The sequence below is a fragment of the Alternaria hordeiaustralica genome (assembly GCF_023758085.1).
Source record: "Alternaria hordeiaustralica strain BMP 2776 chromosome Unknown scaffold_44, whole genome shotgun sequence".
In the NCBI taxonomy this organism is placed as follows: Eukaryota; Fungi; Ascomycota; class Dothideomycetes; order Pleosporales; family Pleosporaceae; genus Alternaria; species Alternaria hordeiaustralica.
In genome coordinates, this window is record NW_026056816.1 from 108,332 (window position 1) to 122,484 (window position 14,153).

At 55.4% G+C, this 14,153-nt stretch overlaps 3 protein-coding genes across 3 annotated transcripts; 2 read left to right on the plus strand and 1 right to left on the minus strand.

Annotated features, from left to right (window-relative positions):
* Nucleotides 1–437: 437 nt before the first annotated feature.
* On the minus strand, nucleotides 438–2,622 carry J4E84_010660 (uncharacterized protein; the record flags this gene model as incomplete). The annotated part of the gene is made up of 2 exons (XM_049393215.1): nucleotides 438–2,398; nucleotides 2,451–2,622. The coding sequence occupies 2 exons, from the start codon at nucleotides 2,620–2,622 to the stop codon at nucleotides 438–440; spliced, it is 2,133 nt and encodes a 710-aa protein (XP_049239070.1).
* A 964-nt stretch (nucleotides 2,623–3,586) lies between these two features.
* On the plus strand, nucleotides 3,587–7,068 carry J4E84_010661 (uncharacterized protein; the record flags this gene model as incomplete). Its single annotated transcript, XM_049393216.1, has 3 exons — nucleotides 3,587–3,632; nucleotides 3,684–6,003; nucleotides 6,183–7,068. The coding sequence occupies 3 exons, from the start codon at nucleotides 3,587–3,589 to the stop codon at nucleotides 7,066–7,068; spliced, it is 3,252 nt and encodes a 1,083-aa protein (XP_049239071.1).
* Nucleotides 7,069–7,701: 633 nt separating this feature from the next.
* On the plus strand, nucleotides 7,702–11,601 carry J4E84_010662 (uncharacterized protein; the record flags this gene model as incomplete). The annotated part of the gene is made up of 2 exons (XM_049393217.1): nucleotides 7,702–11,322; nucleotides 11,392–11,601. 2 exons carry the CDS (start codon nucleotides 7,702–7,704, stop codon nucleotides 11,599–11,601), a joined length of 3,831 nt encoding a protein of 1,276 aa, XP_049239072.1.
* Between the last annotated feature and the right edge of the window lie 2,552 nt (nucleotides 11,602–14,153).

Sequence of the window (14,153 nt, forward strand, 5' to 3'; positions counted from 1 at the left end):
CAGAGTGTTGAAGTTTTTCCTCATTTGTGATGCATCAAGAACACGAAGAGACCGAAAACGATTGCTCACGACATATTTCTTAATGTTTTGTGATTACAGTACATAGATACCATACTTCATCGAAAGCCTTGCCCCAGCGATCCAAAACATGGAAGCCAAGGACCACATAAAGCGCCGATCCACCCATCCTGGTCCCATCTAAACAGGGACTTGAAAAGGAAAACCCGCACAACCCACGCCCGCTACGAAGAAGGTATGGAAAATCGCTCCCAGAAAACATGATAAAAGCTAGAGCACATGGTTGCGGATGTCGCCAGAGACGAACTCGCCTGGAACAGACCGCGTCATGTTTGCTATGGCAGCCATTAGCACGGAACCGAAGAAGAAAGAAGGGGTATCAGAGTCGGTGAGGATGTGGAGGTGCGGTCAGGCAGTGTTTATGACTCGCCTCCTGTCGATGCTGCGGGAGCACCTTCACCACCTCTGAATGATCCCCTTCCTCCGCGGCCTCCGCGTGCGCCTCGCTCGCCACCTCGTCCACCACGAGAAGCACCGCCACGGCCTCCGCGACCGCCGCGACCACCCTCGCTGTCTGAGGCACCTCCACTTCGGTAGCCGCCGCCTGAGACACCACCACGGGTGCTGGCTTGCCAGCTACCGGCTCCGTACCTAGGCTGGTTGGGACCAGGGCCGCGCTCGTTGTACACCTTGACGGTCTTGTTGTCTGGGCCGCCCCTAGCGTTCCTGACATCGTCCGCAACGCGACGAAGCGCACCGTGCATGTCCTGCGAGGTGGCGAAGTGGGCGACGAAGAAGTGCTTGATCTTCTCCATCTTCTCGACCTTGGACCTGTCTTCCTCTGCGAGCAGACCCTTGGCTTCTTCCTCATCCTTTACACCGGCGATAAAGAGACCCTTGCTCTCCTTGCGCTCGACGGGTTCCCGGGGAGCTGGGGATGTAGCCTTCTCTGGCGCGCCGGTGCCATTGGGCTTGACCTCGCTTGGAATGGACTTTTCAGTAGCATTTGCTGCTGTGTTGTTGGCCGGAGGCTGGGGTGTAGCGGCCTTGACGGACTCCTTGGGTGCAGCAGCAGGGGCGGGCGAGGGTCCGGTCCGTGCAGCCTGGCCGGCATTCTGCTTCTGCTGTTGAGGAACCGGTGGGGTCGCAACGGCAGGGCGGGGCTGCTGAGGAGCGTTCGCTGGTGGTCCGGCTGAACGACCTGGGGCAGGCGATGGCTGGGCGGAGGGGCTGGGGTTCACGGCAGCTGGGGGACCAGTGCTAGTGTTTGCAGCTGCGGGCTGAGTCTGGCCAGGTGCAACCTTTCCGCCTCGGTGAGCGAAGTTGAAACCTTGGGCCCTCATCTCAGTACCGATTCTGCCATTGTCAATATCCAGTACGAGCCAACCGTAAGCAGCATCCGCAAGGTTGAAGTTCCACATGTTCTTGAAAGCGCTCTCGTCGATCTGGCCGCTCTGAGGACCAGGAGCAGGGCCACCGAATGGGTTGCCGCCGTTGGCTACGGTTGGCATCTTGTTTACTATGTCAAGTGCCAGTGCCAGCAGGCGTTGCTGAGATTCGCTATCAGCGACCGCGGGCTCGACTTCAGTCTTGACTGTATCCCAAACATCGTTGAAGGAGGCCTTGGATGCAGCGAGCTTTCCGCGGTAATGGTCGAGGGTGGGGTTGACACTGAACTCGTTGTAGGAGCTACCGTAGCGGAAATGCAGACCAGCGGAGACGGAGAAGTCAGCCTTGAGCGTGACAGAGAGCTGGTTGAGCAGGCCTTCGCGAGCGGGAGATGCGTGGGTGACGAATATGCGGGTTTCGGTCGGGTCGTATACGCGGTTGGCTGTGTCGACCAGTTCGCCCATCTGTAGCAGGGTAGTCCACATGGTGCCCTGTCCACCTGCAATGGTCGTCCTGCCCTCGCCGTTGTCGAAGAGCTTGTGCATGACGACAGCGCCACCGAGACCAAGCAGGCGCAGCTTGACGCCACCTACATCGAGCAGCCGCGAATGCGCCTCATCGATGATGTGCAGGTTGTCCACCTTGTACTCGCCCGATCGCAGCTTCTCCAGGACCTGAACATCCTCGCAAGCACCCCATACGGTGTATACTGGCACGTTCAGGGTGTATGTCTTGTTGAGGAAGAGGGACAGTTCTGAGAGTGGCAGGTGCTCCCGTGCGAAGCGCTCCTTGATAGGCGGTTGCGGAGGGGCTGTGGCAATGGAGCGCTTAACTGCATCTGACAGCAGCGGTGAGTACTGTGCCACGTGCTTGAGAGTCTTCTCGGCGATGCGATCGAGCGAGCGGTCGTCGTAGAAGCCAAAGTCGCCGGTGTGGATGATGTAGTTTGCGCGGGCGTCGGCGGCGAGCTGGTTTAGCGATTGCAGGTTTCCTGGCTGATGTTAGAGATGAAATGGATGTTCTGGTGTTGTTGTCGCCCTCACCTCGGACATCTGCAATGCACAGCACTCGTACGCTTCCTTGCTGGATCACGCGGCCCTGGTTGGGGAGCAGCGGGACAGCTCCAGGCGCTGGGCCTGAGGGACCACCGGGAGCGCCGCCATTAGGGAGGTAGTTGCCTGGGTAAGGGCGCGGCTGGTTGGGAGCTTGCTGCATGAGGTCAGTATCGATGTCACATGTTGTCAGACTGGAGCGGCAATTGCCAGACATACTGAAGCCATGGAGTCGGAGGCGGAGGGGTCGAGCAACGTGTCCTGGTGAGGTATGCAGATGGCTGGGGTGGGCGGCGGAGATGGGGTGGGGTATTACAATTTCGGAGTAAGAGAGAATGTAGTGGAAGAGCCTCCTCTTTAGTGATGGCAGCGGCGAGTTGTCTGGTCTGCCGTTGCTCCTTCTGTTTTTGCTAACAGCTTTCCGCCGCACAGACCCTGGCCTAGCGCGTCCTATCAAGTCGCGTTGGAGCTGTCTGGAACCTCTACATCTCCAGCTCCCCCAGCTTCCTCCATCCATTGAGCTTTGTTTTCTCATGGTATCGCTGTTTCTTCATCTCGTTTCTGTCATGCAAGCTTCTGACAAGATGGCTTCCCTCTGCATTACCTCCCGGCATGCACATGGCATCACTGCCAGCCATCGCGGTCTCGTCTCCTAGCTACCTGAAGAGCCGTCACCGACTTCAGGTGATGGCATTTGACACACTACTTCCTTCATAGGGCTTTTCTTCGGCCTCTCTACGAAGCAGCTTCAATGCTCGAGCTCAAGAACCTCGGCCAGCTCGCACAGTCGATCCTCAGCGCAGTCTACCGACGCACCAGGTCAGACTCTACGACCGCTAGCCAACAGGGACACCGAAAGGAGAGTCCCCACCGAAGGCTTTCCGCGCTGCTACGTGCTCCTGCAGCGTTTGCTTCTCGAGTTTGCCGCGCTCGTTTGCCATTGGTCGGTGAACCGGCTTACCTAACTTTTGGACCCTAATTTTTGGACCCACTAAAAAAGTTGAAATCCCACCTTCTTCTATCGAGCGGCGCTCTTTTCACAACTGTAAATATCAAAGGTCTTCGCTGCCCCGCGATAGATCACCACAGCCTTGCTTTCTACACAACCACACCGTGAGAGCATCGCCATGGACGAGCAACAGTTTGTCCAGCTGCTCGAGGGCCTCATGGAGCGTATGTTACCCAACCCCGCTCTACCACAGAACCTGTACTGACTTTCTCCAGCCGACACCGAGCGTGTCAAATCCGCTACCTCCACCCTCAACAAGAACTACTACAACTCCCCCGCCTCTCTCAATGCCCTCCTTCAGATCCTCTGCGGCCACCCCAAGCCTCAACTCCGCCAACTGGCGGCCGTCGAGGCTAGGAAGCTGGTGACGAAGCACTGGGCCAACCTGCCTGCGGACCAGAAGAACTCTCTCCGCAACCAGCTGTTCCAGTTCACACTGAACGAGGACGTGACTCTCACACGGCACTCTGCTGCCCGCGTCATCTCGGCTATCGCGTCGCAAGACTTCGAAGATGGCGAGTGGGCTGACCTACCCGGCTACCTCCAGCAGGCTGCCACCAGCAACGAGGCGCGCCACCGTGAAGTCGGTACCTATATCATCTTCACCACGCTTGAGTCAGCGGGCGACTCGTTCCCCGGCAAGCAAGCCGATCTGTACAAGCTGTTCAGCTCCACCATCCAAGACCCTCAGAGCGTTGAAGTCAGGATCAACACCATGCTTGGTCTCAGCCGCTTAGCTATGTTGCTTGAGCCTGACGAGAGCCCCAAGGAGCTTGCTCTGTTCCAGGAGTCTATCCCTGGCATGGTCAACGTTCTAAAGACTACTGTCGATGAGGGTGACGAGGACCGCGCCATGCAAGCTTTCGAGGTCTTCCAGACTCTTCTTGGCTGCGAGTCCGCGCTTCTCGCAAAGCACTTTGGCGATCTCGTCCGCTTCATGCTCGAGCTTGCGTCAAGCACCAACGTCGAAGACGACTACCGTTCCCAGGCGCTCGCATTCCTCATGCAATGCGTTCGCTACAGGAAGCTCAAGGTGCAGGGTCTGAGGATTGGTGAGGAGATGACCTTGAAGGCTCTCCACATTGTCACCGAGCTCGGTGACCTCTCCAGCGAGGAGGAGGATGTCACTCCTGCCCGTTCCGCTCTTGGACTTCTCGACATCCTTGCCTCAAGCCTACCCCCCAGCCAAGTTGTCATTCCTCTTCTCAAGAACCTTGGCAACTACTTCCAGTCGCAGAACCCCGACTACCGTCAAGCCGGTATTCTGGCTCTTGGCATGTGTGTCGAGGGCGCGCCTGACTTCATTGCTACCCAGCTCAACGAGATCATGCCCATGGTCCTGCACTTGTTGGAGGACCCTGAGCTCAAGGTCCGAGCTGCCGCTCTCAACGGTGTCGCTCGCTTGGCTGATGACCTGGCCGAGGACGTTGGCAAGGAGCACGCCCGCCTGATCCCCGCCATGATCAAGAACTTCGACCTCGCCGCCAACAACATGCAGGGTTCGGATGACGAGCGCAACCTTTCTATTGTCCGTGGTAGCTGCCATGCTATCGACTCTCTCATCGAGGGTCTCGAGCCAGAGGACGCTGGCAAGTACGTGCCTGAACTCATCCCACGCTTCAGCAAGCTCTTCCACCACGAAGACCTCAAGGTGAAGAGCGCAGCTATCGGTGCCGTTGGCTCCATCGCCTCTGCCGCTGAGACGGCCTTCATCCCCTTCTTCGCCCAGACCATGCAAGAGCTTTCGCCATACGTAAGGATCAAGGACAGCCAAGACGAGCTCGATCTCCGCGGTGTCACTTGCGATTCCATGGCCAAGATTGCGTCCGCTGTCGGCCCTGAGCCTTTCGAGCCATACGTTATGCCACTAATGGAGGCCTCCGAGGAAGCTCTGCACTTGGACCACCCCCGTCTCAGGGAGACCAGCTACATCCTCTGGAGTGTCCTAGCCAAGGTCTACGAGGAGGGCTTCGCCAAGTACCTTGCCGGTATCGTCAAGGGACTCAACGACTGCCTTGAGCAGGAGGAGACCAACCTTGATCTCGAGTTCGGTGAGGAGGCGGCAGACCTGGCCGGCCAAGAAGTCACCATCCAGGGGCAAAAGATCAAGGTCGCAGCTGCTAGCGATGACGACGACGATGACAGCGACCTGAACGAAGCTCTCATGGCCGGTGATGACGACGATGACTGGGATGACCTCGAGGGCGTCAGCGCAGTTGCCATGGAGAAGGAGATCGCGGCTGAAGTCTTCGGAGACATCATTACCCACACCCGCCGTGAATTCATCCCTTACATGGAGTCGACTGTCACCAAGCTGCTCGAACTTGTCGACCACTCCTACGAGGGTATCCGCAAGGCTGCTATCAGTACGCTCTGGCGCACCTTTGCCTGCCTCTTCGGCATGGCCGAGGGCGATGGTATGGCCAAGTGGCAGCCTGGTCTTCCTCTGAAGGTGGACATTCCCGATGAGCTGAAGAAGCTGGGCAACCTCGTCATGACTGCCACCATGACAATCTGGCAAGACGAGATGGACCGGTATGTACCTTCTATTTTCTTTTCTGGAACACGTTGCAAAGATGACACAACTGTCGTTAATCCCAGCTCACTCCGATGCCAAAGTGCACTTGAGGTGAAAGCGAAATCACGACTGAGCAACTCCCAAAACTACTACATATACATGATGTATACCTGAGAATCTGGCTAACGTTCTCCAGTGGCACTGTCACCGACATCAACCGTGATGTCGCGGCTACCCTGAAGGTCTGCGGACCGGCTATTCTGTTGACCGACAACGGCACCGTTGTACCTGATCTTTGCCAGCACCTGCTTGCTGTCATCACCAAGCGACACCCTTGCCAGCAGGATCTCGGCGACGAGGCTGAGGAGGAGATCATGGATGAATCCTCCGAGTACGACTGGCTCGTGATTGAGACAGCCCTTGAGGCCGTCACCTGCCTCTCTGTCGCGCTTGGCGAGCAGTTCGCTGAATTGTGGAAGATGTTTGAAAAGCCGATCGTCAAGTACGCCAGCAGCCAGGAATCCACCGAGCGCTCCGCTGCCGTTGGCGCTATTGCTGAGTGTGTCGGCAACATGGGTGCCGCCTGCACTCCTTACACCACTAGCATGCTGAAGCTCTTCCTCCACCGCCTCTCAGATGAGGACCCAGAGACCAAGTCCAATGCTGTCTACGGTATTGGCCTCCTGTGCGAGAAGACGACCAATGATGATGAGATCCTCAAGTCATTGCCTACCATCTTCTCCAAGCTCGAGCCTCTGCTCGATGCTCAGGACCAAGCACGTCTTCTTGACAACACAGCTGGATGCGTCAGCAGGTTCATCGCGAAGCACCCTAGCAAGCTTCCCATTGCCGAGGTACTGCCCCGCTTGGTGCAGCTCCTGCCTCTGCGTGAGGACTACGAGGAGAACAAGCCTGTGTTCGGCATGATTGTCAAGCTCTACCAACTCAACGAGCCCACGGTGCAGCAGCTCACATCTACGCTGATGCCCGTGTTCGAGAAGGTTCTCGGCCCGCCTGAGGACCAGCTCGAGGACGAGACGCGCTCGCAGCTTGTTGAGCTGGTGCAGCATCTGCGCAAGTAGGAAGGTTTCGTTTTGCTAAAAGAGAGGGATACCCGTCGAAAGACACACGTGATGGATTTAGGCATGGGATGGTAGGATAGGATATAGACACGGATTTACGATACCATGCGCATGAATGAATGTTCAATATACAGACTGCCCTGAACTTGAATGTGATGAAGACTGTGATAACCTGGAGCATGTGGATTCCAAAGTTGGTGTTGGGTGGCTGAGACGCGTGACAAGGGGCCCAAGCTTCCTGTTCCTGGGCCGGCGCGCGCCATTTATCCAAGCTGGAGCAGTGACGTCTGCACCCCAGACACTTGCGGCTGCCTGTGCGCCCACGCCTCACAACAACACCTACACTCTACAGCGAGCTGTTCCTTTACAACACTATTCCAGTTCTTGCGCATTCCTTCACTAGCTCCATGACCACGCGCGAGTGCTAGACGCTCCTGGATCGCGCTTGCCTCGTACATAGCTCCCGACAGCTTCGCCCGCCACCTCGGCTCGAACGTGTAGCCCTCACCACCCATCGTCTACCATCGCCCTTGCATCGTCGGTTCCTTCGCACTGTTCCATATCCGATCGCACCTAGCCTTTCATACGATATCGCATCGCGACCGGCCCCAGCGCTCAGGCGCATCGCACACGATGGTGCAGCCAAACACGCGAGGATGGAAGGCCATGACGTTTGGCCTGCTTTCCATCCTCACCGGATCAGCTCTCGCAGGACCGGACCTGACGTCGAAACACGAGAAGGGAAGGTGCGCGATCCGCGGACAATGCGGCAAGCAGAGCTTCTTCGGGTCAGAGCTGCCCTGCCCTGACAACGGCCCGGCCAAGACGCCGGACAGCGACGTGCGGAAGAAGCTGGTCGACATATGCGGCAGTCAGTGGTCAGACACGAACATTTGCTGCGACGAAGACCAACTCGACGCCCTCAAGACGAACCTCGACCGCGCCACACCCATCATCAACGCATGCCCTGCCTGCAAGGAGAACTTCTACAACCTCTTCTGCACATTCACCTGCTCTCCCGACCAATCCACCTTCATCAACGTAACGCGAACCGAGCCCAAAGGAGACAAGTACCTGGTCACCGAACTAGACAACCTGGTATCCGACAAGTACGCGTCAACCTTCTACGACAGCTGCAAGGATGTCAAGTTCGGTGCGACAAACGGCAAGGCTATGGACTTTATTGGAGGTGGAGCGAAGAACTATACACAATTCCTCAAGTTTCTGGGCGACAAGAAGTTTCTGGGTTCGCCCTTCCAGATCAACTTTCCCCGGCCCAGCGAAGACGAGTTCCCTGGAATGGATGCCATGAACAAGCACGCCTACCCATGCGACACTGACGACGAGAAGTATCGTTGCGCCTGCCTCGACTGTGGTGGATCATGCACTGAACTACCCGAAGTGCAAGAGGAGAAGCAATGCCACGTTGGTCTGCTGCCTTGCCTATCCTTCGCTGTCATCATCATCTACTCGTTCTTCCTCGGCTTGCTCTGCACTGCTGTCGCAGGTCACGTCGCCTACAAGAACCACTCGAAACACAAGACCGAGCGTATGCGCCTGTTGCAGGACACGAGCCCTAGTGACGATGAGGACGAGGGCGATATCGTACACAATGTTGGCATGTTGGATCGCCCCACCAAACACTACTTCATCAACACGTGGTGCGATCGCATGTTCAGCCGTCTTGGTTACATCTGCGCTCGCTTCCCTGCCATTACCATCGTCACCAGCGTCATTGTGGTTGGCCTGATGAGCTTGGGATGGTTGCGCTTCCAGATCGAAACCGACCCTGTCAATCTATGGGTCTCTCCCGACTCCGCTGCCGCGCAAGAGAAGACCTTCTTCGATGAGAAATTCGGCCCCTTCTTCCGTGCCGAACAGGCTTTCCTTGTCAACGATACCCACGGAGAAGCCGGGCCCGTTCTCAGTTACGAGACTTTGGATTGGTGGTTTGGCGTAGAGAACCAGATCCAGCGTCTTAAGTCTTACGAGCACGGCGTGACTCTCGACAAGGTCTGCTTCAAGCCAGTAGGCGACGACTGTGTTGTTCAGTCTGTGACTGGATACTTCCAAGGCGACTTTGCCAATGTCTCTCCCGACAGCTGGCAAGATGACCTACTGCAATGTGTCGACAACCCTTCCCAGTGCTTGCCAACATTCCAGCAGCCGCTCGACCCCCATCTTCTTTTTGGTGGCGTCAATGAGACCGTTCTGGACGCCAAAGCGCTCGTCGTCACATGGGTTGTGCAGAATTTCCCCAAGGGCACCCCAGAAGAACAGCGCGCCATGGACTTTGAGAACGAGATGAAGAACTACCTCAAGTTCGTATCTGATGAAGCTCACAAGAGAGGTCTCCGACTGAGTTTCAACACCGAGGTCAGTCTTGAGCAGGAACTGAGTAAGAGCACCAACACGGACGCCAAGATCGTGGTCATCAGCTACATCATCATGTTCCTGTACGCATCCCTGGCTCTGGGCTCTACCACGCTCACCGTAAAATCTGTTCTTCGCAACCCAGCGAACGCATTCGTACAGTCCAAGTTCATGCTCGGTACTGTTGGCATTTTGATTGTGCTCATGTCTGTGTCTGCATCCGTCGGATTGTTCTCGGCAGCCGGTATCAAAGTCACCCTGATCATCGCAGAGGTCATTCCGTTCCTTGTTCTGGCTGTTGGTGTTGACAACATCTTCCTTATTGTCCACGAGTTTGAGCGCATCAACATCAGCCACCCCGAAGGCAGCATCCCAGAACGTGTGTCACGTGCACTTGGACGCATGGGCCCTTCTATTCTACTCTCTGCGCTCACAGAGACCACCGCATTCGCTCTTGGGTGTGCCGTAGGGATGCCTGCAGTACGAAACTTCGCCGCGTACGCTGCAGGCGCTGTCTTCATCAACGCTATCCTTCAAGTCACCATGTTCATTGCTGTCCTCGCCCTGAACCAGCAACGTGTGGAAAACAACCGAGCTGACTGCTTCCCGTGTGTTCGTGTTGGTCGTGCTGATCCTGGCTATCTCAACGGTGGCATGGGATACGGCGCTGGCGAGGAAGGCGCACTCCAGCGTTTCATTCGCAAGACCTATGCTCCGGCGATATTGGGAAAGAAGACGAAGGTCGGCATCATTGCGCTATTCTTTGGAATCTTCACGGCTGGTCTCGCCCTCTTCCCAAGTGTGGAGCTAGGCCTTGATCAACGTATTGCTATCCCCAGCGATTCCTATCTCATCCCTTACTTCAACGATCTTTACGACTACCTCGACGTCGGCCCGCCAGTCTACTTTGTCACCAAGGAGCTGAACGTTACCGAACGGAAGCCTCAAAAGGAGCTTTGCGGACGCTTCTCCACCTGCGACCGAGAGAGCTTGGCCAACATCATCGAAGCGGAGCGCAAGCGACCCGAGGTCTCTCACCTCGCAGCTTCAGCCGCCAACTGGCTTGACGACTTCTTTCTATGGCTCAACCCCGAGAACGAGAAGTGCTGCGTCGACGACATAGGCAAACCGTGTTTCCAGGGCCGTCAACCACCATGGAACATGACTCTGTCGGGCATGCCCGAAGGCGAGGAGTTCATCCACTACCTCCAACTCTGGATCGACGCACCGACTACAGAAGACTGCCCGCTAGGCGGAAAGGCTGCTTACTCCGACGCTCTAGTCATTGACTCGAAGCACCTCACCATCCCCGCATCCCACTTCCGCACTTCGCACACGCCTCTCCGCTCGCAGAGCGACTTCATCTCTGCCTACACCGCCGCACGCCGCATTTCGAAAGAGATCTCCAAGGACGTCGACACGGAAGTCTTCCCTTACTCCAAATTCTACATCTTCTTCGACCAATACACGACCATTGTCCGTCTAGCCGCCGCCCTCATCGGCTCCGCCCTTGCCGCCGTCCTCGTCATCACCACCATCATGCTCGGCTCCCTAGCCACCGGTCTCGTCGTCACACTCGTAGTCGGCATGACGGTCTCGGCCATCATCGGCTCCATGGCTGTCCTCGGCGTTTCTCTTAATGCTGTTTCGCTCGTCAACCTCATCATCTGCGTCGGTATAAGCGTGGAGTTTACTGCGCATATTGCTCGTGCTTTCACCTTCCCCAGCCGCGCTACCATGGAGAAGGCACCAAGGCACCGCTTCCGCGGTCGTGACGCTCGCGCTTGGACTGCCATGGTCAACGTCGCTAGCAGCGTTATCAGCGGTATCACTATTACTAAGATCCTGGGCGTGGGTGTCTTGGCTTTTACGAGGAGTAAGGTATGTTATCCCCATCCCCATCCCCATCTGCTTTCCCTTCCATTCCCCCTTTTACTAACAACTCCTCAGATCTTCGAAATCTACTACTTCCGCGTCTGGGTCGCCCTCGTCCTTTGGGCTTCCACTCACGCTCTCATCTTGCTTCCTGTTCTCCTGAGCCTTGTAGGCGGCGGCGGCTACGTCGACCCGGAGAGTGATGGCGGGCTTGAACAGGATCTAAGAAGACGACAGTACCCTGCGTTGCTCGCTGAGGATGACGAGTATGATAGCGATGACTAGGATTGTGGGTGTTTGGGGAAGGGATTGGTGTAGTATGTTTTGAAGATGTGGGGTTGGGGTTAATTCGGGTTTGGGATGCATGGATGGCGTTTTTGTGTGGGTTTGGGTTTTCCTGATGAGGGAGGGGGAGGGGATGAAGGAGAGGGAATGAAGGAGAGGGATGCGATTGAGAGGGAGGGAGGGAGTGATGGATGTAGTTGTCTCTCCTGTTTCCGGCTCTTGAATGTAGGCTGGTATGATTACGTCTATGGGATTAGTTTGATTCAAAATGTGCAAATGTAAGACACGAATGTTCCCGTTCAATATTGGATGCCAATCTGCGCTTTTTAGTTTGCCTACACCACCCCTGACCTAATGAGAGCTTAATCGGAGTGTTCGAGCATACGTGTTCTACTTACTATTATAGTGTCTGCTTCGAAGTTTATCTCTCTGTTTCATTCCTTTTGTTAAACGCATTGCTACCAGATACTTCGAGGTAGACAGGCTAAGTTTTCTTTTTGGTATTAAACGTTAACCGCGGGTTATACAGTAGGGTCTAGTAGCTACGTCGTGCGATCCCGAATAGAATGTAAGGTAAACGCTGCAACTATCGGCGTCTAGCTCATATCTTCTTTAGGTCCATGGAGAGGAAGGTTAGATGAATATGAATACAATTGTAGTTAACGACAACAAACATCAAGTCTATTTCGCAGTGCCAGATATCCTACAACCTAGGAAATACGCGTGCAATTCTCAATCTCAAACACGAGGCAAAACGCTACAATTTCGCCATCTGTCTGGCTTCCATCTCATTCCCATGTACATGCCTAGCTATACCTCTACCTGGGCAGTCACGCTATAGCCGGACGGATACATGTGCGATACCACCGTCATATACATCCATAACACCACGATGTTACCGTCTAGCTTGCTTAGGACAGCTGCAGGTGAAGTTACGCGTAGCGGATACATTGTATGATTTCGCGTGTTTTATGCATCAGACGCGACAAGGTCGCTGTCAGGCGAGTGGATGTGTATGGCTGGTGAGTTGGGGTGTGGCGGATACGTTGTGTGGGCTCATACAGTATGTGTACCAAATACTGCAATGTCGATGTGGAGGTCATGTATGAGTATATCTAGTAAGGTATACTGTGGCGGAGATGTTGTACGATTCCGCTTCGTATGGATACTAAACACTGTAACGTCGTCGTCTTGCTTATGTGTAGATGTATCCGGTAAGGTATGGCGAGGGGGATACATCTGCATCAATCCCCTCGACATACCCACCAAACGCAACAACGTCACCGCCTGGCTTACATCCTACCCACACATCCACACTACACCCTAATACCTACAAGCACATCAACCTCTCCACATTCACACAAAATACAGCAACGTAGCCGCCAAACTCATATATTATCCACTACCAAACCCCCACATTCCATCACTGCATAGGGCAGAACCCCAAGCAAGTAGTAACGAGAGCCTCGGAACAGCTACACACAGTATCCACATCACACAGATAACAACAGCCCTCAGGGTCACAAACAACATACCATCTCTTCTTGTTCGGATCACGAGCACGCGCCGGTACGTTCGGAACCGCCAGATTAGCCGGGCGCTGAGACGCCAATGGAGGTAAACTCGTGATCTGGTGCGCCGCAGGAACAGGCTGTGCTGTGCGATTCGAAGGGGTTGGTGGTGCGGTTGGCGCTAGCGAAGGTGAAGGTAAAGGTACTTCCTCAGTTTCCCTTGACTCTTGACTCCCAGAACGACGCAAACTTTCTGCGTACAGACGACTACCATCCTCGTTCATGAGCTCGGTGAACCTCGAATCACCAGACTTGCGGCCTTCAGTGCGGTCTGGAGGTGCGAGCGATGAGGCTGAGGACTCATGTAGGCTCCTGGGTCGATCATTCGGATCGAGAAGTGTATGGGATGAGCCATTGTGGGCGCCTAGCTGATCTTCTGAGTCAGCTCCACCACGCATGAATATCATGTCGTCTCGAGAGGGCTCTGTTTGAACGTAGTGAGAGTATTGAGGAGCGATGCCTCTATGGCTGAAATACGCCCGTGCAGTTGCTGATGTCGGTGGGCGTCCTGGTGTGACTATCCATGCGCGACTTTGACCGTCTCGGGTTCTCGCTATGGTAGACAGCGTAGGGTTTCGTGGGGGAAGGCCATCTCCAAAGTGAAGGTCGTCGGACTCGCTCTCGGAATCGCTGCAGATGTCGTAAACGATGGAGCCTGACTGGCTTGTCGGGCCTTCGACTTTAATAACTTCAGCGTATCTCCGCTGGTCCCTCAATATTACAGCCGACGCTGAAGATAGAAGGCGAAGCTGTTGCAGTGTTGACCTGAGTCGTGAAACCACGGGGGGAACAACTGGAGCCGCTGGGGAATGTTCAACGAGCGTTGTTTGACCACTGTTCAATTGCGATGGGCTGACATATGCTCCTTGCGGATGCGATGGGTTGACACATGCTCCCGGTGTATGCGGGGTGGCTGACGACGATAAAGCTTCGACGACAGTTGCTGGACCACTTTCGACTTGCGATGAATTGTCTAAGGAT